Genomic DNA, 27,447 nt, shown 5'->3' with positions numbered 1-27,447 from the left:
GATTACAACATTTTACAGTTTATCAGGGTGGGACCAAGTGGAAAGCAAGGCTGAGGAATAAAAATATACGCAATAAATTTTATATGAGATATGCAAACCAGCTCGCCTGCTTTCAAAGTACTATTTAATTATACTTACTAGTTTAAATAATTTCATTTTTTTTTCCTGAGGTAACATTATTAGTCTCCCATGTAAACCAAAGTAATTTCTAAAACATTGACTGTGCATGTTTTCCTACACTTATGCAATCAAGGTCTTTGCACTGCACATTATAAACAGGGGATGATAGCACAGGAAACTCTCCCTGTCTGACTAGTCCTGTAAACATCCTGAAACTCAAGTGCAGTGACATGATCCATGTCTGGTACATTGCAACAGACAATGAATTCAGTCTTTTAGACATACCTTACAGCTATCAGCCTTGAGCCAAAGCTGTTTAAACAGTCCAAAACTGCTGTTTTCAGCTAGAGCATCTAAGAACTCTGCAAAGGGGCAAAAACAAAACCACTTGGATATCAAGGCAGTGAGGACTATTGTGAGCTGTGGGTTACAGACAGTCAAGGCTGTTGGTCTAGGAAAAAAAAAATATAAATTGTTTGAGGAACATAGGTCTGAAGATTAGGAGAAGGAAACAACCAGGAGAGAGACACACACACACACACACCCCCAGGGAGGTGGGGACATGAAAGGCACAGAGAAAAAAAAGTGAGAGAGAACCACAGACCCCTGTAACAAGGGAGAGGTTACACGTTAAGGTGAACTAGGCAAGAAAATTAGCTTGGTGGGGCAAGTCTGTGGGATTTACAGAGGGCGAGTAGGAGAGGAAAAGATAAAACTCCTTCTTAAGTAAGTTTTCTAAAACTATCCAGGCACAGCTGCAGAAATCCCTGGAAATCCTACATTCCGTCCCCACACCAGCATTTCTGCTTGTCACCGAGGGTGGGGGGAGGCAATGAGATTGTAGTCAGCTCAGGACACATGCATTCAGAGCTTAGAGGCAGTCTACATTTAAATGAGCAGCTGCCTCCACGCCTAAATGGAAAATAAAACCACAAAAAAAAACACTGCAGATGCTGGAAATCAGAAACAAAAAAAAACAGAATTTGCTTAAGAAACTCAGGTTCTGGTCACATCTGTGGAGGAAAGCAAAGTTAATATCTGGGGTCCAGTGAGCCTTCTTTCTCATTCGGCAACAAACTCTGCTTTCTGTCCACAGTTTCTGCCAGACCTGCGGAGTTTCTCCACAATTTTTGTTCCACCCCTAGTTAGCTGGGGAATTTATTCTTTAAAATAATTCAGGGGATGTGGGCTTTGGCGGGTGGACTTGGATTTATTGCCTACTCTTAGTTATCATTAAGGAAGGCTACTGCTTGGACTGCTTCAGTCCATGTGCTGTTGGCTCACCCACACTGCCATTAAGGAGGCAGTAGTGCGTGATGTGTGCACATGTGCTTGGGATATTAGAGTTATAGTTTAAGCTCAGTACTGGGTTAGTAATCTTTTGCTCTTGTGTTTGTTAAAAAGAATATAAATTTGATTATATAAAAAAAAAGTGTTGTTTCCTGTTAATGCCAGGACCTAGTGCGAAATGCTTTTGTACTGAGAGTCAGGCAAAACGATCGTAAATCGCAGTATTGAAATGGTGCACTCAAACCATCCTACTTTCAAGCAAACATTTCTGTACTAGGCCTGCAGCAACTATACGGGGTAACCCAATGAATAACGGAGGAAGGCTGTCTCATTTCCCATTTTACTGACTTCAGGACTCAAAATGGAGTTGAACAACTGCAGACCATGAACACTTCTTTATTTTGACTACATCCTTCACCACCACCCCCACACGCCAACCCTCACTTTGCCCTCAGCAGTTATGATTGTGTATTGCTTGCAGCTCCAGAATCTACATTACAGGAGGGATGAAAGAGCACTGGAGAGGGTGAGACTTGAACCCATAAAAAGTTTTAGGAATGTAGAGCTGACCAACAGAAGGATTCAAAAGGGATGCAAGGAAATTTTTTTCCCCCCCTTAAAAAACAAACAGAAGATGGGGGTTGTTTAGAATTTGCCGGCCAAGTTGGAGGAGGAAATAGAGACCCCAAAAAGTACCTGGGTCTGCACTGGAACCGCTACACTGCAGGGCTCTGGGCCATGTGCCAGAAGATGGGATTAGAAAAGGCATCTGGGTATCTTTGGGTCAGCATAGATGAGATGGGCTCAATTGCCCCTTCTATGCTGTATTGTATCTGTAGTTCTGACTGAAGCCAGGCTGGCAATGCTAGCCTTAGATTGTCTTTATAACTGTCCTTTAGATCGTCCTTCAAACTGAACAGCAGCCCCACCAGTGGTACAGTGCCATGCTTAAATTTGGTGCTGCTGTACCAAAGAGCAAAGGAGGCTGTTCCATATTGATGATAGTAGGTACATGGCCAGAATGTTCTTCCCACACTGCCTGACAGTTTTGGCACTTGGCAGACAAGTGGATCAAAATTTCCCTGAACAGGCTCTGCATATTGTTTTCCATCCAGTGGGCTATTTCCTGTGTAGTTCCCCCTCAAATTTTAGTGGAACAGATTTGGCTGCTAGCGAGACAATAAGTACACAATTGTCACCACTACTTAGATGTCAGGGAGCCGTGGATAAGTGTTCTTGATATTTTTAAAAAAAGGAGAACTATCAATATTGATAGTGGTGAGAGATAATAGGAACTGCAGATGCTGGAGAATCCAAGATAATAAAATATGTGAGGCTGGATGAACACAGCAGGCCAAGCAGCATCGCAGGAGCACAAAAGCTGACGTTTCGGGCCTAGACCCTTCATCAGAGAGGGGGTTGGAGTGAGGGTTCTGGAATAAATAGGGAGAGAGGGGGAGGCGGACCAAAGATGGAGAGAAAAGAAGATAGGTGGAGAGAGTATAGGTGGGGAGGTAGGGAGGGGATAGGTCAGTCCAGCGAAGACGGACAGGTCAAGGAGGTGGGATGAGGTTAGTAGGTAGATGGGAGTGCGGCTTGGGGTGGGAGGAAGGGATGGGTGAGAGGAAGAACAGGTTAGGGAGGCAGAGACAGGTTGGACTGGTTTTGGGATGCAGTGGGTCGGGGGGGGGGGGGGGAAAGAGCTGGGCTGGTTGTGTGGTGCAGTGGGGGGAGGGGACGAACTGGGCTGGTTTAGGGATGCAGTTGGGGGAAGGGGAGATTTTGAAACTGGTGAAGTCCACATTGATACCATTAGGCTGCAGGGTTCCATGTGGACTTCACCAGTTTCAAAATCTCCCCTTCCCCCAACTGCATCCCTAAACCAGCCCAGTTCGTCCCCTCCCCCCACTGCACCACACAACCAGCCCAGCTCTTCCCCCGCCGACCCACTGCATCCCAAAACCAGTCCAACCTGTCTCTGCCTCCCTAACCTGTTCTTCCTCTCACCCATCCCTTCCTCCCACCCCAAGCCGCACCCCCATCTACCTACTAACCTCATCCCACCTCCTTGACTTGTCCGTCTTCCCTGGACTGACCTATCCCCTCCCTACCTATCTTCTTTTCTCTCCATCTTCGGTCCACCTCCCCCTCTCTCCCTATTTATTCCAGAACCCTCACCCCATCCCCCTCTCTGATGAAGGGTCTAGGCCCAAAACGTCAGCTTTTGTGGTCCTGAGATGCTGCTTGGCCTGCTGTGTTCATCCAGCCTCACATTTTATTATCTAATATTGACAGTGGTATTGGCTTTTTCAAAATGCCAGAGAATGCAGTCGGGCTGTGATAATGTCAGTGAAGTGGTAACAGAGCCCCTAGCTAACATTCTGGGGGCATGGTTTATGGTGAAATCTAGATTCAATTAAACGGAAAATAAACAGGAATTAAAAGCTGGCCTGATAAATCACCATGTGAACATCTAAACACAGTAATTGGAAACTAAACCCAGCTGCCTCAGGAAGGAAATCAGCTCATCTTATCTCAAATTCATACGATCACAGCTACCTGGTTGTACTTCCTTTATTCATTTACAGGATGAGGGTGTCACTGGCCAGGTAGCATTTATTGCCCATCCCTAATAATCCAGAGGGGGATGGAGAGTCAACTAAATTGCTGTGGGTCTGGATTCACTTCTAGGCCAGACACGATGGCAGTTTCCTTCCCTAAAAGGACATTAGTGAGCCAGATGCATATTTCCACCCCCCCCCACCAACAAATACCATCAATGGATTAATGTATTCACAGTCATTCCTAATTCCAAATATTTTTATTGAATTCAAATTTCATCAACTGCTGTGACAAGATTCAAACTTGGGTCGCCAAAATGTTTTCTGGGGATCTGTATTAACAGTCCAGTGATAATACCACTAGGCCACTGCCTCCCATTTCACTGTGAGAAAACTAATCTGCTCATTTTTATACAAATCAGATTGGTGACATGGATGTTCCTGGTGTGGGACTGGGATGAGCAAAGGTCAGGGGTCACACGATACCGGGGTATCGTCCAATAGGCTGATTTGAAATCACAAGCTTTCACAATTCTGCTCCATTGTCAGGTGAAGGAACAGTACTGAAAGCTTGCGATTTCAAAATCAGCCTATTGGATTGTAACCTGGTATCATGTAACCTCTGGCAATATTAGATCTAGTATAACCTGTTTATAACAAGGTGTAGCGCTGGATGAACACAGCAGGCCAAGCAGCATTAGAGGAGCAGGAAGGCTGACATTTCGGGCCATGAGCCTGAAGCTGTTTGGCCTGCTGTGTTCATCCAGCTCTACACCTTGTTATCTCAGATTCTCCAGCATCTGCAGTTCCTACCATTTCTAGTATAACCTGTTCTCCAGTTAGATCCCAAACATGCTGTTCTAAAAAAACCAGAAAACATTCCAAAATTTCTCATCTAGATTACCTTTACTGATATGCTACTCCTCACTGCATCTATTAATCCTATCAAAATAGGAAAATCTTGCTGTCAATTTCACTTCAATCATTAGTTTATAGTTGTCTCGATTAATGGATTGCCTGAATTGTCTCACATTAGGTAAAACTTCACACCAGTTAGAAGTTATACAATAATTCAAACAACGTAAGAACCAATTCATACCATCCGGTCAAAAGCAAAAACTCAAAACAGGCTTGAATGACAGAAAATACGTAAGAGAATAAAACTAAAAAGGACACATGAAAAAAACATACAACAATCTCAGCTCCTGATGATGACGACAAGATGAGCTACAAACAGTGGCGAAGAAGTGATGACACAGACAAATCTACAAAAAGGAAAGATGTAAGAGCTAAGAAAAAAAAATTAAAAATATTTGCAAATTATCAACTGCAACGGGAATTTAACCAGGAGATCTGTGGACTCCAGGAAGCTGATCATCAGAACGAATGCGGAGGTGCCCCACAACTGCACCTCCCAGTCGCAAACCATTTCCACTCCCCCTCCCATTCCTCAGACGGCATGTCCATCCTGGGCCTCCTGCAGTGCTATGATGATGCCACCCGAAGGTTGCAGGAACAGCAACTCATATTCCGCTTGGGAACCCTGCAGCCCAATGGTATCAATGTGGATTTCACAAGCTTCAAAATCTCCCCTTCCCCCACCGCATCCCAAAACCAGCCCAGCTCATTCCCGCTCCCTAAGCTGCTCTTCCTCTCACCAATCCCTTCTCCCACCTCAAGCCGCATCTCCATTTCCTACCTACTAACCTCATCCTGCCCCCTTGACCTGTACGTCCTCCTTGAACTGACCTATCCCCTCCCTACCTGCATTCACTTTTACTGGCTCTATCCCTGCCCCTTTAACTTGTCTGTCTCCTCTATCCATCTTCGATCCGCCTCCCCCTCTCTCCCTACTTATTTCAGAACCCTCTTCCCCTCCCCCATTTCTGATGATGGGTCTGGGCTCATAAGTCAGCTTTTCTGCTCCTCTGATGCTGCTTGGCCCTCTGTGGAGCTGGATGAACACACCTTATTATCTCAGTATCACATACTTAGTGGAACATTAAAGTCCAATTGAGATAAAGACTCGAATAACGACGAAGAAAAGCAAAAATGTGTGGAACAGCACTGTGACCTTTGGGACATTAGTGGAAGGGGCCATAAATAACAACATCAAGCTTTAGTCCAACAAGTTTATTTTAAATTACAAGCTTTCGGAGCATTGCTCCTTTGTTAGGTAGACATAAGCAGTGTAGAAATAGCAGTTGAAATCACCTCATTCTCAGTGCTTGGAGGGCATGTTCCACTTAAAATGTTTGATGAACACCATTCATTTTGGGGGGAAAAAAAAACGCTGAAACACAAGCCAAATGGGTTCAACACTATTACATTAAAAACAAGCAATTGGAGTCAAGTTTCACTGACAATATTAACCCTCTCTCTGTCCTCCCGCCCTAAAAGATGCTGCTAGCTCAAAGTATGTCCAAAAAGTTTTTTAAAAATTTCATAGATGCTTTGAATCAATACAGTTTGTTTTTGTTCCCCCAATCAGTTGAACGTTTTCTTTCTTCTCCCAAGTTTTTAAATCTTGTTCTGAAGAAGATTCTCAGAAGACTTGAAAGATTAACTCTGCCCTCAGGTGTTGTCAGACCAGCTGAATTTCTACAGCATTCTCAGTGTTTGTTTCAGGTTTTCAGATAAACACTCTAATAATGCAAAATGCTGTGTATCTCCATTGGACTCAGTGGAACATTAAGTGGGTGCTTTTTGCAGTTTAGCTTAGATCCTTCCACTCAGAGTTGCAGCATGTGGAAAAACTAGATGTTGTTAAAACAGTTCCAAATTTTATAAGTGCAGACAACCAGCAAAACGTGGTTCTTATCGAGAATGAGTCCAAGTCTATGGATGAATCCATTGTCAAGAGCTATCCAAAACCAAACAAACAGTCCCTACCAAGTTAGTTGATCCTAACCACGTAGGAAAAACTAATACTCTGGATAACCAGAGAAAACAAAAGAAGTGTTACACAATCAAAATTCCACTACCTCCTCAGACTAGCAAAGGGGGCAGGTTTGGCCAAGATTAAGGAGGAGAGATAGATTGGAACATCCTCTACGTTACTATGATGACTGCAAGGTATCTGACCCAAGTGACTACCACAGGAGTACAGTCAGGGACCTCGCAACAAGAAAAAAGCAAAATTTTTCCTCCATTCCTCTCAAAGTAGCTGGAAGTGATGGAGAAGGAGAGCTTTTCATGAAGTGTTTCAAAATATAAATTGACGAGAAGTGATTAATATTTCAGCAGGGATCAGATACCACCCTGGATTACAGAACAATCATTATCACTTCAAGGCTAAACAAGATATTGTTTGGTTTTCAAACAGACAATTAATACTGCATGATTCAACAGACATTTGTTTACCGCGCAAAAGTAGGCCTTATTACAAATTATCAGCGTTTCTTATTTTTATGCATCTTAAAACAACTTGTCCAACATGTCAAGGGCTTCATGAATGGCTTTATCAACCGGGCCAAAAAAAAAAGAGAGAAAAATTGAAATCAACCCATCACTGAAGAAAAACATTTTACCCTGATACTGAAAGAGGTAGCTTACCTTACAGAAGTTACAAGTACGATGATAATTCACAGTAGCAGTGACAACTGTCACTCAGCTAGCTGACTGCAATTGACGTGTCTTGGCATCAAGACAGCACTTGACAAAGCATGGCATATGACAAAGGAATCAAAACTAGGAACTGCACCATAACATGAATGAGCACAATTAGGCCATTCGGTCCATCAAGTTCTCGCCACCATTCAGTCTCAGCTAATATGCTTTTGAATCCCATTCTCCCACCTTTCCCCGTAACCCTTGACTCCTTTCCTTTTAAAAAAAATAGCATTTACCTCCGTCTTAAATACACACAATGGCTTCATTTCCCCACTGTCTCTGGCAAGTTCCACAGATTCACCACCCTCTGGCTGAAGAAATTCCTCCTCATCTCAGTCCTAAGGGTCACCCCTTCCATTGGAGGCTGTGCCCTAGGGTCCTAGTCTCTCCTAGTGAAAACATCTTAACAACCACCCTATCCAGGCCTCTCAATATTCTGCAAGTTTCAATCATATTCCCTATCCCTCTCTCACGCATCTTTCTAAACTCCAAGTGCAGACCTAAAACCTGTAACCAGTCTTCATATGAGCAACACTTCATTCCCCAGGATCAAAAAAAATCCGCCTCTGAACCCTGACCGTGGCAAGCACATCCTTCCTCAGATACAAGGCCCAAAACAACTCAGTATTCCAAACATGGTCTAACCAGAGCTTTGTACTACTGAGGCTATGTATCTCTGCTCTTGTATTCAAGCCCTTGTGAACTTGAAATTAAATGCGAACATGTCATTGCCTTTCCTAAAAGCCAACTGAACCTGCATGTTAACCTGAGGAGCTCGAGTTCAGAATTCTCTTAACTCCCTTTGTGCTTTAGATTTTCTGAGGAACAGAAAAGTTCTAAGGAAGGGTCACCAGACCTGAAGCATTAACTTTAATTTCTCTTCATAGACGCTTCCAGGCCTGCGAACTTTTTCAACAATTTCTGTATTTGTTCGACTTACAGCATCTGCACTTCTTTCAGTTTTTCCTTTTGCAGCCTCCCCATTTCCTCAACATTCCCTGTCCCTCCACTTAACCTCATTGCTCAGTTTGCAGATGACGCAATGCCGTCAGCTCCTTTGTCCAGATTGTTAATTTATAATATGGCTAGTTCTGGGCCACTGCCATGTTCCACTAGTCAATGACTGGCATCCTATAAAAGCCCCCTTTATCCCCACTCTCTTCCACTGTGAAGACTGATGCAAAATACTCATTCCAGTTTCTCCACCACTTCTTTGCTCCATATTACAACTCCTCCTATTTCATTTTCCAGCAATCCAAATTCCACTCTTGCCTCCCTGACCTTCTTATGCACGTCTTTTAAAAAAAAACTCTTGCAATCTCCTTGCATATTACTGGCTGACTTATCCTCATTTCGTCTTTACCCCAACTTATTGCATTTTTAAGCTATCCTCAGCTGGTTTTCAAAGGCTTCCTAATACTCCGACTTGCCCCTAATCTTCACCACATTGTATCATTTTTAAGCTGAACCTGACTTCCTGGTCAGAGATAGTTGCCTTGTCCCCTCTTTAGTCTGTTTCTTTGTCCTTGGGATGGGCTTTTGTTGTCCTCCTGAATTAAAACCTCCCACTGTTTCCCCCTTCAAATCTGCTCCATTATTTAGTTAGTTAACTGAATGCAATCTCAACTCCACATTCCCACCCATCGCTTTGTTTAAGCAAGAATTTATCCAACTCGGCTTTAAAATAAACTCTTTGCAAGCCTCTGTTCTCATAGCACTGAAAAAGATAGACAAATAAGAGCCAGAGTAGGCCATTCTGTCCATTGAATCTGTTCCACTATTCTATAGGATGATCGGCAATGATTTTATCAATACCTCCCCACCCCTTGATCTTCTTAGCCTTGAAAAATACATCTTCACCCCTTTCTTGAAAATGGACTTAATTTTCTTAAACTCCAAAGTAATGCAAATCCTTTCTATTCCTCTTTTATATCCAAAATTTGCACCCAGGCGGCACCATAAGAAGCAGACATTTAAAAAAAAACTCTTCACTGTACTTCTACAATGGAGTACACACGACCAGGGTATCCTATTCAGTTCTACTCAAATCCTCTCACTCGGAAGGTCAACACACTATTTGCCTTCTTCACTGCTTGCTGCACCCTGCATGCTTACTTTCAGCGTCTGGCATATAATGACATCAGGTCTCTCCAATTCCCAACTTATTACCACTCCAATAATAATCTGCTTTTTGTTTTTGCTACCAAAAACCAACACATTATTCATCCGCTATGCATTTGCTCACTCACTCAACTTGTCCCAAACACACTGAAGCATCTTTGTATCCTGCTCACAGTTCATCCTCCCACTTAGCATTGTGTCATCAGCAAAGTCAGAGACATTGCATTTATTCTCCTTGTCTAAATCATTAATATGTAGTTGCGAGAGCAGGGGATGCAACCACTGATCCTTGCGGTACTCCAATTGCCAGTGGCTGACTTTTGGAAAAAGCCCATTTATTCCTACTCTTCTCTATCTGCCAAACTGTTCTTCACCCACAACAATACACTCCCCTCAATAACACACACTTTCATTTTACATGCTAATCTCTTATGTGGGACCTGATTTAATACCTTCTCAAAGTCCATACTCTTCCAATCCAATATTAATGTGATATTTAGAAGTTGGATTTTGAAATGTTGGGATACAAGGTTCATGACTTTACTGAAGGGTTTGCAGCAGACAAACGTGATCACTTTCTCCTGGGCAATTAGAAATAGACAACAAATGCTGGCCAAGCCAGTCATGAATGAAATAAAAGCTGGTGGAAACTCGAGGTACTAACACAGAAGGAAAAGATTATTGGTTGGAAAACCATGTGTGTGTTATATTCCCAGAGGTACATTGTAATAAACAGGGATGGGATGTCTGGGAATAGGTGTCTGGTGCTTTGTAACTTTGCACTCAATTTTCCCCATACACCAATGCTATCTACCCAGAAGCCTCCTTCATACAACAGGTGAAGCAGTTCAGCCAACTGGAAGGAGGAGGAGGATAGGCCATATTTCCATTGTCATTAGGAGAGGCTCAGTTTGTTGGTAAGTAGTCATGGTCTATTACATAACAGTGCCAATCCACAGGTTACAGGATCACTTTAGCATATTAACTACTACCTAAGAAAAAGTAGGTCAAACACGTACTCCAACAGGAGACCATGCCAGAGGTCAACTGCTCTGTCCAAGTTGCTCAAAACTCCAACCCAATGGCAGAAATCTTGTGTTCCTTAACAGAACTGATACGCAGAGATAGCAAGAACTGCAGATGCTGGAGTCTGAAATAACAGAGTGGGCCAGGCAGCTTCAGAGGAACAGGACTGAAGCGTCCCGAACCGAAAAGTCAACTTTCCTGGCCCGCTGTGTTCCTCCACATCCACACTGGGACACACATTCATTCTGGATTGGAAAATATTGATTTGAAAGATTTACTCAACAGGAAAAAAAATTGATACATTGCAGTTACATAGCAATGTATGTGCACATCCTTTATCTAGCTTGGTGGACTCCTGATGCCTGCTGGTCATGTGATATTGTCCTGGTCCTTGGCCTATTAGCCACTCGGCTCTTAAAAGCAGCAACACAATAACATTTGAAGCATACAAAACGATCACGATCAGAGGTAGAGATAAAGTAGACAGCCAGCGACTTTTCCTAGGGAGAAAGTAGCTATTACGAGGGGACATAGTTTTAAAGCGAGTGGAGGCAGAGCGGTCGGGGTGTGGAATGTATTGCCGGAGAGGGTAATGAAGTCAGCCTCATTAGGGACATTTAAGCAGCTATTAGATAGGCATACAGATAATAGTATAAAAGGTAGGGGTGGAGGTTAGATAGACCTTAGCATTAATGGAAAAGTTTGGCACAACATCGTGGGCCAAAGGCCTGTACTGTACTGTATTGTATTGTTGTACATGATGTAAAATCAATTTCAGAGAAAGACATAACCAAATATCTCAATTTAATTCTAGTTCACTTAAAAATACTGCAAATCAAATTCAAAATGAACTTTGCACAGAAAGCAGGATTACCTCGAGGAGAGGGAGTACTCATCCTCTTCAAGTAGATCAGCCCGAGGAAAAACGCTGAGCAGCACTGGACTGAAACGTTGCTCTAGCCGTCAACCCAGAGATCTAATTAAAGCAGGTGGAGGGAAGAGGCTGATGAATGCATTCAGGTCCTCCAGGTCCAAACTGCTGGAAGGAAGCAGTAAATAGGTCATTTTTGCTGCTTGGCCACATGAATAGGAGCTTGACATCTCTAATTTCTCCAAAGAGCTTAACCCGTTCCTGTAATCTGGTAACATTTCTGCATCCAGTCCCATTCCCGAAACTTACAGCATGTAACCCAGGCTCACACGCCAGTCCTGCGTGGCCAGTGACACCGTTTTATGGCCTTTCACAAGACTGAGATCGCTTTCAGTCAAACATCAAGGGGGAGCAGGGGAGTTATCCCACTCTGCTGGTCACTATTGATCCCTTAAACAAAAATCAGTAAAAGCAGATGATCAGATCAATACCAAGTTCCCGCACGGTGTTTAAATTGTTTGCTGAACTTTCTACAATTCAGAAATAGTCCATCACATAAAACACATATCCAAAAAGTACAGCATGTCCATTTTAAAGCAAACAAAAAAAAATTGCTGAAAGATCTCCACCATCTGCAGTTCTTTGATTTGTACAAGTGATTGAACTTCATGTTTTTATCTTAATTATTCTGAACATAAAAGGGATTGGTCATGCTAAGCATACAAAGCAGAAAAACAGTTTAAGACAAAGCTCCTTATAATTTAAGTTTCCATGCTCTCAAATAAGGAGAGTCTGTTCTCATTGAATAAAGTGGTGGTACAGCGACCAGGATTCAATTTCACCCTCAGGCGACCACGTGCGGAGTTTACACATTCTCCATGTCAGCGTGGGTTTCCACCAGGTGGTCCGGTTTCCTCCCACACCCCAAAAGATGTGGGAGTTAGCTAGAGGACGTGCAGGTTTACAGGTGTGGGGTGGGTGGGATGCTCTTAGAGGGCCACTGTGGACCCAATAGGCTGAATGACATGCATTGGTCGGGAAGCTGTGATTCTTCTATTCTACCATCGCTGTTGAACATCTGAAAAAAAACAAAAACAAAAACTTTGTTTTTGTTCCTGATTTACAGCATCCGCAGTTCTTTTGGTTTTTATTTTTTACTTGTATTATTGCAAGGAAGCATGGAAGGTATTGTTGAATTGCAACACTAACTTCAAAAATCAAAAGGAATAGCCTTTCCTCCAACATATACAAGTGAGGACCAAGAAGCTATGTGGCCTCTCAACATGGCTGATCTGATTGTAACATTAATGCCACTTGTTAAATGCTTTGTTGGCATCACAACTTGTTCCAATACCAGCTTCCTATCTTACCACACATGCTATAACAAGCTAAAAGAAGTTCAGAAAACTCAACAAAGGAAACCCGAGCAGGTAACTGGTGAATTCAGGTTGCAAATTTGTTCCAACTGACCTCCAAATTCACCGGACATGAATATCCCAGGGCATAGTCCATGGGCAATGACCGCATGCAACCCACATCTGAGGATATTGGCATCAGGTGTGCCAGCCTTCAACAGCCCTCATGATACATCTGACCCACTTACAGGAAGCTTTATCACTGTAATGACCATAAATCCACTGCAATTATCACTGTAGCGCAACGTCTTTGCAATGGCATTGCAAAGATGTACACCCAGCATCTCCAGGCTCCTTGCTCATTGTCACAGGCTCAGAACAAGCATGCACTCTCTGGATATTAGTAATATTCCTACTTTGCATTGCGCACTTTGCATCCCTAAGCCAGAGATATCTAGAAAACATTACTTCTCTTTTGCCTTGCCGTTGGACCTTTATCAACTCAAGATGAATAGCCTTAGCTCAGGGAGCTCCAACACAATAATGCGAGGGCAGCCCCATCACCAGTCTCTAGGTGTGAACTGGATCAGGTCAGCCTCTCAGGGTGGTGGGAGCCAGGGTGCACTCCAATGTTATCAACCCATCAATCAACTGGATACAAACCAAAAGAACTGCAGCTGCTGTAAATCAGGAACAAAAACAAAAAGTTGCTGGACAAGCTCAGCAGGTCTGGGGGCATCTGTGAAGGAGAAAACAGAGTTAATGTTGCGGGTCCAGTGACCCTTCCTCAGAAGAACTAAGTTCTTCCCCAATTCTTCTGACGAAGGGTCACCGGACCCGAAACATTAACTGTTTTCTCCTTCACAGATGCCCCCAGACCTGCTGAGCTTGTCCAGCAACTTTGCTTTTGTTCCATCAACCAACTTGACTCTGTCCTATCTAGGTGTGGAGCTGGATGAACACAGCAGGCCAAGCAGCATCTCAGGAGCACAAAAGCTAACGTTTCAGGCTTAGGCCCTTCAGAGAGGGGGATGGGGAGAGGGAACTGGAATAAATAGGGAGAGAGACGGGGAGGTGGACCTAAGATGGAGCTGAAGAGATTACAAGAGAGTTGCAAAGGGAGAGAGATTCCCTGAGGTTGGTCCGGAGGGAGGAGGGTAACTTCTGCAGGTTAGGCATCCCTGGAAGATGCTTCGCAGTGGGGTTAAAATTGTATCAGTGATAATGGATTCTCCAGCATCTGCAGTTCCCAAGATAACAAAGTGTGGAGCTGGATGAACACAGCAGGCCAAGCAGCATCTCAGGAGCACAAAAGCTGACATTTCGGGCCTCGACCCTTCAGAGGGGCGGATAGTGACAGGGAACTGGAATAAACTGAAGAAGTTACCCTCCTCCCTCCGGACGAACCTCAGGGAATCTCTCTCCCACTACAACTCTCTTGTAATCTCTTCAGCTCCATCTTAGGTCCGCCTCCACCTCTCTCTCCCTATTTATTCCAGTTCCCTCCCCCCATCCCCCTCTCTGATGAAGTGTCTAGGCCCAAAACATCAGCTTTTGTGCTCCCGAGATGCTGCTGGGCCTGCTGTGTTCATCCAGCTTCACAGTTTATTACCCTGGGTTTGAATTCTGCCATGACAGACAGTGGAATTTGAATTCAATAACAACCTGGAATTAAGAGTCCAATGATGACCATAAATCCACAGTCAACCAATTGTCAGAAAAACCCATCTGGTTCACTCTCCTTTAAGGAAGGAAGCTGCCATCCTTACCTTGTCTGGCCTACATTACTCCAGACCCACTGCAATGTGGTTGACTCTGAACTGCCCTCTGGGCAATTAGCGACGAACAATAAATGCTACCCAGTGACACAGCCATCCCATGAATGAATACGAAGAAAGAAAAACAGTGGGTAAAGCAAAGTATTGTCATGGACTGAATTGGGTGACAACAGACTGACCTTCATCTTATAATGTTCTGCCTTCCTCTAAAAAGGAGGATGCTTTAAAACAGATGGCAACTTTGGACCAGGACAGATGTAGATAGATAATAAAATGGGAGGCTGGATGAACACAGCAGGCCAAGCAGCATCTCAGGAGCACAAAAGCTGACAGTTCGGGCCTAGATCCTTCATCAGAGAGGGGGATGGGGTGAGGGTTCTGGAATAAACAGGGAGAGAGGGGGAGGCGGACCGAAGATGGAGAGAAAAGAAGATAGGTGGAGAGAGTATAGGTGGGGAGGTAGGGAGGGGATAGGTCAGTCCAGGGAAGACGGACAGGTCAAGGAGGTGGGATGAGGTTAGTAGGTAGGAGATGGGGGTGCGGCTTGGGGTGGGAGGAAGGGATGGGTGAGAGGAAGAACAGGTTAGGGAGGCAGAGACAGGTTGGACTGGTTTTGGGATGCAGTGGGTGGAGGGGAAGAGCTGGGCTGGTTGTGTGATGCAGTGGGGGGAGGGGACAAACTGGGCTGGTTTAGGGATGCGGTGGGGGAAAGGGGAGATTTTGAAACTGGTGAAGTCCACATTGATACCATTAGGCTGCAGGGTTCCCCGGCAGAATATGAGTTGCTGTTCCTGCAACCTTTGGGTGGCATCATTGTGGCACTGCAGGAGGCCCATGATGGACATGTCATCTAAAGAATGGGATGGGGAGTGGAAATGGTTTGCGACTGGGAGGTGCAGTTGTTTATTGCGAACTGAGCGGAGGCGTTCTGCAAAGCGGTCCCCAAGCCTCCGCTTGGTTTCCCCAATGTAGAGGAAGCCACACCGGGTACGGTGGATGCAGTATACCACATTGGCAGATGTGCAGGTGAACCTCTGCTTAATGTGGAATGTCATCTTGGGGCCTGGGATAAGGGTGAGGGAGGTGGTGTGGGGGCAAGTGTAGCATTTCCTGCGGTTGCAGGGGAAGGTGCCGGGTGTGGTGGGGTTGGAGATGTAGATAGACTCTTGATTAGTAAGGGGAGCATGGGTTACAGGGAGAGGCAAGAAAACAGGGTTGAGGAACATGTTGGTCATGATTGGGTGGCAAAGATAAGCCAAGTGGCATATTTCTGCTCCAAAATATAATGGTACATTTTGATGTCATAGTTTCCTCCTCTGGTCCTCAGAGGAAGTGAAAATTCCGCCTCAACACCACCCCATCCAGCAGGATCTCCTACTCTTTTCGAAGGGCACTGGCTTTGTCCTGTCTGCCACATTTAGGGCAAGTGACAGGAACCACGCACGCCAGCTCCAGGTTTACAACACTTTCCCAGTTGCACACCAGGCTTCTAAAGATTACCCAGGATGCGAGGGTTGCTGATTTATTCCAGGACATCCACTGACTGGTGACATATTTTGAGAATGGCATGTGGTAAGATTGGGCTGGAATCAGACAGCAGCAACTCCAAAGGAGCATTGTGGGCAGTTAATGAGGAGCGTTTCATAAACCATGGCAAGAAAACTTGTCGGGCTTCAGAACAGAACTCTACCCCAAAAGTGCTCAATGTAACTTGGGCAGAGCCAAAATAATGTGGGAATCAGCCTAATGCATATCGTATATCATTTGCAGATCACACATTTAGGTTGTATATTGTTTATTGCCCAAGATGCCAAACTGAGATCCTGTCTATTCACCCAACTGTGCACAAAAGATTCCACATTGGTGTAAGAACAGTAAGTTTGTCTTGTGCGCTATTCAGTTCTAAGTCAATGTCAATAACCCTCGTCTTGTATTCAAATGTGGGACCTTGAAACGCACAAATTAATCCTGTTTTTCCACTAAATATTAACATCTGGAAAAGCAATTATTTGGCTACATTCCAGTCAGTGGCATGGAAAGATGCTAGTTGATTTCTCTATGCTAACTGACCTACAACTCTCAAGTTCATTCCTCATTTCTTCACAAATTATTGTGACTCTAAGTCCATTTTTGGAGGGCAGAAAACAAGATCATTTTAGTTTCCCTCCTCTCCACAGAGACGCACATGAAGTGGAGTCTTTACGGGGAGTATCCATCGCAACACAACATATTTATATTTTGCCAAACCACAAGCCGCATGACAGAGAGAAAACAAAACAAGGCATCTGACTGAATAAGAAATTGACAGAATTCAGTGACGTCAAGAACCATAAAGTCATTGTTCTGCGTAATGGAAAAGAATATATAGCAAAGGTTAACTTAGTGGCCTTGACACATTTCCCTAATTTAATTGATACTGCTGAAAAAAGGTACAAAATTTCAGTTGTAGTCACTTAATTAAATTTATAATGTATAATGTCTGAAGTAATTAGAAACAACATCCTTCTACGGGTCATTTCCCTCATTATGGGATCTTACCATGCATGAATAAAAACACTTCGCGTGCACTAGTTTGATAGCAGAAGCTTTGTTATAATAATTCACTGCATGAAAAAAACTTGCCTTTTTAACACTTGCTCGCATTTGAGAATAGAATTTCAGTGTAAACATAATCATGGAAATGAATTGTTTTGGAATGAAGTTACTCCCTTCACAACTTTACTTGCTTAAAAAAATGCAATTTCCATGAACAGTTCACATCCCTTAGGACCTAAAAAGCCAGCCTTTGTTATGGATACCCAAGATCACAAGCAGCTTTCATTGTAGTTTTTCACTCACTAGAGATCAGCCAGTTTCAGCGTTTTCTAGTTTTTTCCAGATAATTCTAGAAACATCACGCCAACTCAAAAGGTAACCGGGAAAATCTACAATCGATTTTCTTTCCCCAGCTGGTAATTAAAGACAGAAGCCAAGTGATGCAGCAATATTCCAAATCCCCACAATTTTCAAAGGCAATCAAACTTATTCTGAGGAAGAGTCACTGGCCCCAAAACGTTAACTTTGATTTCTCTCCACAGGTGCTGCCAGACATGAACTTTTTTGCAATTTCTATTTTTAATCTCAAATATTTTTAGGCTGTAATTACTTTAAAATAATTTAAGCAACAAACTAAGAAATAAAAAAGCTCTGTCTCACCTCCTAGATAACGTATGTGAAAGAGGAAAATGTAAGTTTATCAGTAGAGTATGAATCATCTATCAAGAAGATAGAAGAATTCCATGGTACTTAGCCATGAAAATAGATTCTATTTAAAAATGCTCATGGAGAGAAGAGCTTTCTTCGCACAGACTGCGCAGCAGTTTTTTTTTGGGGGGTGTAGGGAAAATAAAAAAACGGATCAGTTAGCTCAGTTGGCTGGATGGCTAGTTTGTGATGCAGTGCGAACCCAACAGGGTCGGTTCAATTCCTGCACTGGCTCAGGAAGGACTCTCCTTCTCAACCCCTCCCCTCACTAGTCATGTCTCTCTCTAACGGGAAAAGAGCCCTATAGTCAAGTAAGACCATAGCAACCTTTACTTATCCATACAATCAACCCGCTCCCCCCACCCCCCACCCCCCAAACTCCAGTACACAAAGGGAAAAGCCTCTGAACTAGGGAAGGGAAAAAAAACACAGCCATTACCTCCTATTTATGCTCTCGGCAAGTAAACTTTTTTTTGTCAAAGCAGTGATTTAGAAGCTATGTTGCAGTCCAGAAGACTTGAGGAGCTTTTATAAAAGAAAAAACAGGCTACATCTCAAGCACTGCCAAAAATCACACTCCCAAGAAGAAATCCCAGATAGCTAACATGAACTATGGATTTGCATCTGAAAAAAAAGTGATGCTATTGATAAATTCAGAACAACCTAAACTTTTTTTTGTTTTAGAGAAAGTATCTACATTAATAAAGTTACTCTGGACATATCTATGAAAATTTACCCTTAATCATCTTAAAAGGAGAGGCAATGGCCCAGTGGTGTTATTGCTGGACTGTTAATCCCAGAGATCCAGATAACATTGTGGGGACCTGGGTTCAAATTCTGCCCTGGTAGATGGTGGAATATAAATTCAATAATTGAAAGAAAATCTGGAATTAAGAATCTAATGACAATGAATCCATTGTTTATTGTTGGAAAAAACCCATCTGGTTCAGTAGTGTCTTTTTTTAGAAAAAAGCTATCATCCTTACTTGGTCTAGCTAATGTGGGTGATTCTTAATGCCATCACTAACTGCCCTCCAGGCAACAAATGCTGCCTGGCCAGCAACACCTTCATCTTATGAATGAATACAGAAAAAAAAAAAGAAAGAGTCTCTATTCTCTTGTGAGCAACCTGAGCTGCTCTGGTTAAACCAGAGAACTAGAGTTCCCTCATCTCTGGTACCATTCTGTTAAATTTCCTCAGCACCCTCCTTGGAAAAAAACTATTGTTCTGGCCTAACTGCCCAGAGGAAAATAAACAATTCAATGTAACTTAAAGTGTGGGGCTGGATGAACACGGAAGGCCAAGCAGCATCTCAGGACCACAAAAGCTGACGTTTCAGGCCTAGACCTCCTAGAGAGGGCCCTCTCTGATGAAGGGTCTAGGCCCAAAACGTCAGCTTTTGTACTCCTGAGATGCTGCTTGGCCTGCTGTGTTCATCCAGCCTCACATTTTACTATCTTGGATTCTCCAGCATCTGCAGTTCCCATTATCACCAACTCAATGTAGCTTTCTTGGTTTTGGACTCTCCACCTGTATTGCTAAACCTAGATTAAAGCAACTCAAAATTTGAAAAGAATCAAGGATTGTATTTTAAAATGTCAATGTCATTTTGTAAGATCACCAATATTCACCAACTTGCCAGAACACTAACTCAAGAAAAACTTGGTGCCAAACATGGCAGCTCACTTGATCAATACAGCATTCTCCAACTTAATATATCCAATCCAAAACAGTCAAGGGTGAGGATGTGGTAATGACTAAGTCAACGGGCAGGTAATGCAGAGGCCCCAGCACACAAGGTTCAAATCCCACCCTGGTCAGCTGGTGGAATTTAAATTCGATGAATAAGTTCGGAACAAAAAGTCAGTCAGTAACGGTGACCGTGAAACTACAATCACAAAAGCTGACAGTAATGCAGAGTGGAATATGCTACATAGGTAGGCTGAGGCAATGTCTTTGAATGAAGAAATCTAAAAACACAGGCAAAAATGTTCTGAGGGCATGGGTTTGAATCTCACCGTGGCAATATGGAATTCAAATTTCACCAAAAATCTGGAAGAAAAGGCTAGCTCAACAGTGATCATGGAAAATGTTATCAATTGTCATACAAAACCCACCCATAGAGCATAGAACACTACAGCACAGTACAGGCCCTTCGGCCCTCGATGTTGCTCCAACCTGCGAAACCAACCTGAAGCCCATCTAACCTACACTATTCCATTATCATCCATATGTTTATCCAATGGCCATTTAAATGCCCTTAAAGTTGACGAGTCTACTACTGTTGCAGGTAGGGCATTCCACACCCTTACTACTCTGAGTAAAGAACCTACCTCACACATCTGTCCTATATCTATCACCCCTCAATTTAAAGCTATGTGCGTTCGTGCTATCAGCATCCGAGGAAAAAGGCTCTCACTGTCCACCCTATCCAATCCTCTGATCATCTTGTATGTCTCTATTAGGTCACCTCCTAACCTCCTTCTCTCTAATGAAAACCAGCCTCAAGTCCCTCAGCCTTTCTTCAGAAGACCTTCTCTCCATACCAAGCAACATTCTGGTGAATCTCCTCTGCACCCTTTCCAAAGCAAGGAAGCTGCCATCCTTACCTGTTCTGGCGTACAGGTGGCTGCAGACCCATAGTAACATGGTTGACTTTCAACAATAGAATGCTGACCCAGCCAGAGACACCCGTATCGCATGGAGATGTTTTGCAAATGCTACTGAGTCAGAGTCAGAGAGCAAAAAAGTGTTATGTGGCAACTACATGACACCCTACAGCAATTCATCAAAGGTTCCTCAACAGCACCTTCCAAACGTATAACCTTCACTAGCTACAAAGACAGCTGCAGCAGTTGCATGGAAACACTACCACATTCAGGCCCCCCTCCAAGTGACTCATCATCTTGACTCAGAAATACAGTCACTGGGTCAAATCTTGGAGCTGCCTCCCCAACACTCTTACTGGGCATGTGGGCGCATCTACACCAGTTTAAAAAGACTTAAGTACCTTAAAAGACAACTAGAGGCAGTCAATAAAAGCTGATCTGATCGGCAGTGCTGTCAGCCAGAGAGGGAGAAAGAGCTTCCTATCAGTCTTCAGCCAACATTTTCATAAAGAAAAGGAATAGGTTTGATTTCAATATTTACTTAAGATCAGAAGATAAAATTCATAATAAACATCTGGACATGTAGGGGAGTGCAACAATTATGATTACTGTGGAGTGCCCAGCAGCATTAATTCAGGAAGAATTTCCATATATTTCATAGTCAGTACAAAATGAATGTTTGAGGTCTATCCAGTTACACTTATACTGACATCCAATGGATTCTGTTGTCAGAATTCGGAGCACGTGGAAACCTATTTCTGACGAGGGCAGATAGTTGTAATAATAATTTAGAGGCCCAGGCGAATACTGTGATGAGGCATGATTGAATGCTGCCACAACAGCTGGCAAGACTTAAATTCACTTAATAAATCTGGAATAGAAAGCCAGTTTCAGTAAGGGTGATCACAGCAACCATCAATTGCTGTAAAAATCCATATGGTTCACTAATGTCCTCTTAGGGAAGGAAATCTGCTCTGTCCGCATGACTCCAAAACCACTGCAAAGTGGTTAACTTGTAACTGCTCTCTGACATGACCCAGCAAGCAACTTAGTACAAGAGTAATCAGGGATAGGGTCAACTAATGCTCATGTCCCATGAAAGGCAAAATAGTAAATGTTGGTGCATCGTTTACTGCGAGGTCAACAGCCTTCGTGAACAAGACAAGAAACCATGTAGCTCCTTGTCCAGCTGACAAATCCTTGCAAGATTGTGCAAGATTCTGAGATGCAAGTTAGAACTTTGATGTGAACAACAAATCATGTTCACAAATTTGAGAATACGAGACAGCCCTCAGCTTGGCTGGGAATCTAGAATATTGATTCTCACACAGCCTCCAAACAAGGGGTTGGCCATTTAGAGTTGGGATGAAAAAGATTTCTTCACCAAATGGATGATCAACAATGACTTCTCCATCGGGAGAGGAGGTGCTCAGTCCTTGAGTTTATTGAAGACAGGTTGATGAATTTTGAATATAAGACAATCGAAAAATTGGCAATAGTGTAGAAAAGGTCACATTGAAGCATGATCTTGTTGAATGATGGCACAGGCTGCTAGAAGAAGTGGCCTGCTCATTTTTTTTTAAAATGGAAACAAAATTACAAGAATTGTACAATCTCAAAAAATAAACACACAAAAGAATAAGACTCCACACTTGCAAACATTAATATTCAGTATCACTAGGAGGTTTTTTGGAAGTAATTAGAGAGTCATCCCAGCAGTAAAATAATTACTTACACTAGAATGGCCAAATTCTAACTTCTGATGAGCACAGTAGGTATTGATCATATAAGTGTTGCAATTTCAGAGGTACCAATGTAGATGAGAATGTGGACCAGGGCAGTACAGGTCAAACAAACTCCTGATTTCCAAATTTTACTGCAGTTTTGGGCATTACTGTCCAAGTTACACTTCAATAATGCTGAGCAATGGTAGGCTTGTCATTTCCAATGGAAAATCAAGGTGAATATGTTCTCACCAGCAGTGACATTTATATTACACTGACAGAGCACTTCACAATGCTGTTAAGTGGGATCACAAAAGTGCTTAGGGGCATCGTAGCATCAAGTCACTAGAAAAGTGCAAGCAGTTATTGCTGACAACACAAAGTACTGAGGGAACACATCAGTCTCTGCATTGCCATCCTTGGTTACACATTTAGGCAATGCTGGAAGCAAAGCTGAAATCCAAACCAGTTGACCCAGAAGCATAAACATCACCAAACACAGCAAAAACTGACGAGGTACTTTTGCAAAAAGAAAGAGTTTATTGTGCATGTAGAAACAGTATTCCAATTGTGTTAGTGTTGCCTTTTAGGGACAGCATTACATTAGAAAGCTGGTAAAAATTTCCTCACAAGGTCTAGATCATGTCCATGCAAGGTTCATCCTGCTTTCAAGGATAGAAATTGTTGCAATGATGCAACAATGGGAGTTATCATTTTAATCTGATCACATTTTGGCTGAACTCGCTATTCCAACACCACCCCCCCCTTCCCCAGCACAGTAGCAATACTTTCACATTTAGCCTATAGCTACAGACAGGGCTGATGCTGATGGTTGATCAATTGTTATCTTCAACATTTCAGCATACCCTAAAATATGCAAAACATGACAAAAAAGGCAGTCCCTACTTAGACCACATCTGATACAGAAGTCACGTGACATCAGGTTACAGTCCCCAGGTTTATTTGAAATCTCAAAAACTTTCAGAGCTCTGCTCCATCAGGTCACTTCATCCAGTGGACCAAACCCTAGTGTCATGAGACTTCTGACTTTGTCCACACCTTGGTCCAACACATCTGATTCTACAGTAATAAATGTATTCCTCTTCTGAATATTAAACACCATGGGTTTCAAAGACAGCTTTCACAAGTTTAACCATCTAAAATAATCTGCATTATAATAACATGGGCCAATCTATTTTTGGGATTCATCCTCCACATGTGAATAACCCACAGCCCCACATTGTCACCAGAAACCTGCAATGCTCTTTTCCTTGGACTACCCTCACCTCTCCTTTTTTTTAAAATATAGACATGGCCATGGTTTCAGTCATTAATTCCTGCATTAAACCTGACATCCACTCCCTTCAGCCTCTCTCAATTCCTGTGACATCCTTCAAAACCTATTCCCATGTTCCAAGGAAGGAGGTGCAAACTTTGGAAAGGGTCCAAAAGATTTACTACATTCCCGAGGTCGAGATTAAAATCTTGAGAAGCTAGGGTTGCTCGCTTTGTAAGAGGGAGGTCAGAGATTTGATAGATGTGTTAGAAATCACGAAGTGTCTAGACAGCGTGGATACTCCCATTGGCAAGATGGGTTGAGAACCAGAAGATATCCAATCGAAAAGCAAAAGGCAGAACAACATGAGGAAATATACTTTCTCATGACTACGTTCTCATCGTTTTTGGGGTGTTTTGCCTGATAAAGATAGATTCGATGCTATCCTTACTACCTTTCAAAAAAAAAGAGAGACTGGACAAATAAAAGAAGCAGAAAAAGCCAGAGAGAGGATGGGTCACTCTTCAGAAGACCGTGCACAGTCTCAACCAGGCTTCTGCTGTTTTGTACTGCTTTATGATATCGGAGGTCAGATAGGTCCGTTGGTTGGACAGCCAGTTTACAATGCAGTGACGCTTGTGGATTCAATTCCCACACTGGCTGAGGTCACCATGAAGGTCTTGCCTTCCCTCTCCCCACCCCCAAGGCATGGGTGCCCTCAGATTAAACCACCACCAGCCTTTCTCTATTGAGACCACTGCCCTCAGGGGCTACAGCAACTATTTTAAAGAAACACATAAAAGATGCTTGGCTATTCAATCCCTCCAGCCTGCAATACCATTTGTGATGATCATGGATGATAACACCCAACACCCCAATCTCTCGCCAAATCCCTAGAACCCTTCAGCCACAAAAGCTATATCTACCTCCTCATGTAAAACAGCTTCACTGCAAAAACATTGATCAAGCAACCAGTCAACCCAAAAAAAATTAACAAAATTAAAAAAAGTGAACATGCAGCTCATATGCAAAACAGAAACCAAAATTGCAACGATTGTGCTTTCACCTATACAAAAGGGGGCTGGCTGTAGGCTGGATAGAGGAGCAAACAAAAAAAAAACAGTATAGAGAATGTTATTAATAGCCTAAAGCGAGGAACAAACTTTTCAGTCCCATGACCCAGAGTCAAAGCAAAACAAAACCTTCAAAATCATGACAACATTCTTGCTCTGCGTTCAACACACAAAGCCATACAATCACCTCGCTATCAAAACGATCTCCTCCAAAAGGTGGCACCGAGAACTTGTTTAAAAATAGATTGTTCTCGGCTAAGAAAACTCCATTTACGTGAGTAACCTGCCACACCGCATACCGAAAGGTTAGCTCACAACCACCGGCAGTCAGTATGACAGTGAGAACTTTCTAAAAGTAAGGATGTCTTTGACAGAGAAACTCAGCTAACTCGCCAGCTGCTCTCGCTGTACCGTGTGGGGAACATGCTTCATAAGAAAGAAGCGGAGAATCTGTTTTTAAAAAAATACACAAAGCTCACCGCGAGATACTGCTGCAAAACTTCTGGTTCCTTCCCAATGCAGAGAGGGGAAGAAAATAAACCTCGCGGCTTGAAGTCGTTCCTGTTGTATGAATTGTTCCAGAAAGAGACTCAGCTTTCTACCGGATAGACAGTAAAAAGAGCTGCATTTGAACCTGACTGTAGGCTCCTCTGAGCTCAGAGACTGGGAGGGCCTGGCTTCTGTCACTTGAGAGTTCCTGTTGCACTATTTGCTGTGAGCTTTCAAGACCGGAGCCAACTGTTGGCTCAACTCCTCCCAGACAAAACGAGAACCAGCTGCTTTCTGATCCCTGAGGCTGCCTTGTGACAAGAGGCCAGTTTATATTTGGTGGGAGCTTTGAGTTCCTTCTATAACGCCTTACTAAAGAGCTGTATGGTTCATAAAGAGGCACCACTCCGGTTTCCATTTAAACCGACTTAAAAACGTTTACAGTATACAGTTTTAAATCCATTACATTTAATTTTTTGCCCAAAATAGTGGACCTCATTAATCTTCATTAACACTGCAACTTAATTTTTTGTACCTCAACACATCTCATCAACTGAATGTAGTTCTAAACTACAGCAAATTCCAGCTTGTGATCCAGCATCAACCAAATTTTAAAAGAGGGGCTGGTTTTATCAAACAAAAAGCAATTTGCAAACTTGTTTAATTTTGCTTAATACAAGTGAGAGATATAAGTTCTACTGGATCATAACACCAGGCCGTCTTTGCGTGACATACTCTTCCCGATCAGGCCCAAACAGGATTATCTTTGCAACTCTCACACTTGATGGAATTGAGATTCTGGGAGTTTGGCTCCTGAAGTTTATGCTGTTAAGTCCGGTGTATATATTAGACTTAGTTTCAACAGATCTGCAGTCAACTAGTCAGAAGAAAAAGTTCCACAACCAATTTGGCATTTAAACCGTTACTGTTGCCTCCCTGGAATCTGATGTATAACTTCAGTTTAGGGGGAGGCAATGGTCTAGTAGAATTATCACTGGACCGTTAATCCAGAGACCCAGAGAATGGGGACCAAGGTTCAATTTCTGCACCCCTCCCCTCCCCCCACCATGATAGATGGTAGAATTTGAATTCAATAAATACGTGGAATTAAAAGTCACTTGATGACCATGAATCTGCTAGCAATTACTTGGGGGGGGGGGGGTGGAATCCTATCTGGTTCACTGTGAAAGTTGTGTCATTGTCACTGGACTATTAATCTAAAGACCAGGGTAATGTTCTCGGGACACGGGTTTGAATCTCACCATGGCAGATGATTGTGTTTGAATCCAAAATCTGTCCGGAAATAAGAGTTTAATGATGACTGTGAAATCGTTGCTGACTATGAGGAGAACCCATCCTGTTCACTAATGTCCTTTAGGGAAGGAAACTGCCATCATTAACTGGTCTGGCCTACACACGACTCCAGATTGACAGCAACATGGTTGATGCTTTACTGTCCTCTGGGCAATTAGGGATGGGCAGTAAATACTCACCTGGCCAGTGGCACCCTTATCTCGTGAATGAATAAAAAAAGCATTTTATACATTTCTTAAAATGAAATCAGCAATAAGATTGAAGTAAGTTATCATAGACAGAAAGATTTGAATTCACGGATAACACATTGTGGAGTTAGAGAGGCACAGCAGGCCAGGCAGCGTCAGAGCAGCAAGAAAGTTGACGTTTCGAGTCCTGACCCAAAACATCCCTATTTCTGAAAAAGGGTCCTGACCCAAAACATCAACTTTCCTGCTCCTCTGATGCTGCCTGGCCTGCTGTGCCTCTCCAGCTCCGCACTGTGTTATCTCTGACTCCAGAATCTGCAGTTCTTGCTATCTCTAAGATTTGAATTCATAGTGCCTTTCAAAACCAGAGGTTATTTCAAGTCGCTCTCTAGCCAGTGAAGCATTTTGAAGGGTAATAACTGTTACAACAGACAGATGTACCCAGCAAACTCACACAAGGAACCACGTAATAATGACCTGTTAGTCTCTGCTATAATATTGACTGAGGGATAAGTACTGGCTCAGGTCATGAAGGAAAAATCCCCTGTTCTTAGTCATAGAATATACAGCAGAGAAACAACCCTTTGGTCTGATCAATCCATGATGAACATAATTGCAAACTAAACTAGTCCCACCTACCTGCTTCTTGCCCATATCCTAGCCTTTCCTATTTATGTATTTATCCAAATGTCATTTAAATGTTGTAATTGTGCCCACAACTACTACTTTGTCAGAAAGTTCATTCCACATGTGACGCCCACTGTACAAAAATTGTCCATCATGTCTTTTTTAAATC

At 43.0% G+C, this 27,447-nt stretch overlaps 1 protein-coding gene across 2 annotated transcripts in view; it reads right to left on the bottom strand.

Moving 5' to 3' along the window:
• gypc (glycophorin C (Gerbich blood group)) overlaps positions 1–25,256 on the bottom strand; it is an 87,015-nt gene extending 61,759 nt beyond the window's left edge. Inside the window, exons 1-2 of one of the 2 annotated variants that reach the window (XM_048534092.2) lie at positions 25,140–25,256; positions 11,605–11,769 (exon numbers count right to left, since the gene is read on the bottom strand). In XM_048534092.2, coding sequence (XP_048390049.1) covers positions 11,605–11,626 — 22 coding nt within the window. In that variant the 5' untranslated portion in view covers positions 11,627–11,769; positions 25,140–25,256. The remainder of the gene's footprint in view (positions 1–11,604; positions 11,770–25,139) is intronic. The other variant, XM_048534091.2, reaches the window with a different exon arrangement.
• Positions 25,257–27,447: the final 2,191 nt, after the last annotated feature.

This window comes from Stegostoma tigrinum, chromosome 7, assembly GCF_030684315.1.
Source record: "Stegostoma tigrinum isolate sSteTig4 chromosome 7, sSteTig4.hap1, whole genome shotgun sequence".
NCBI classification, from domain to species: Eukaryota; Metazoa; Chordata; class Chondrichthyes; order Orectolobiformes; family Stegostomatidae; genus Stegostoma; species Stegostoma tigrinum.
Note: the sequence above shows the minus strand (reverse complement) of the source record. Positions and strands in the feature narration are given on the sequence as shown.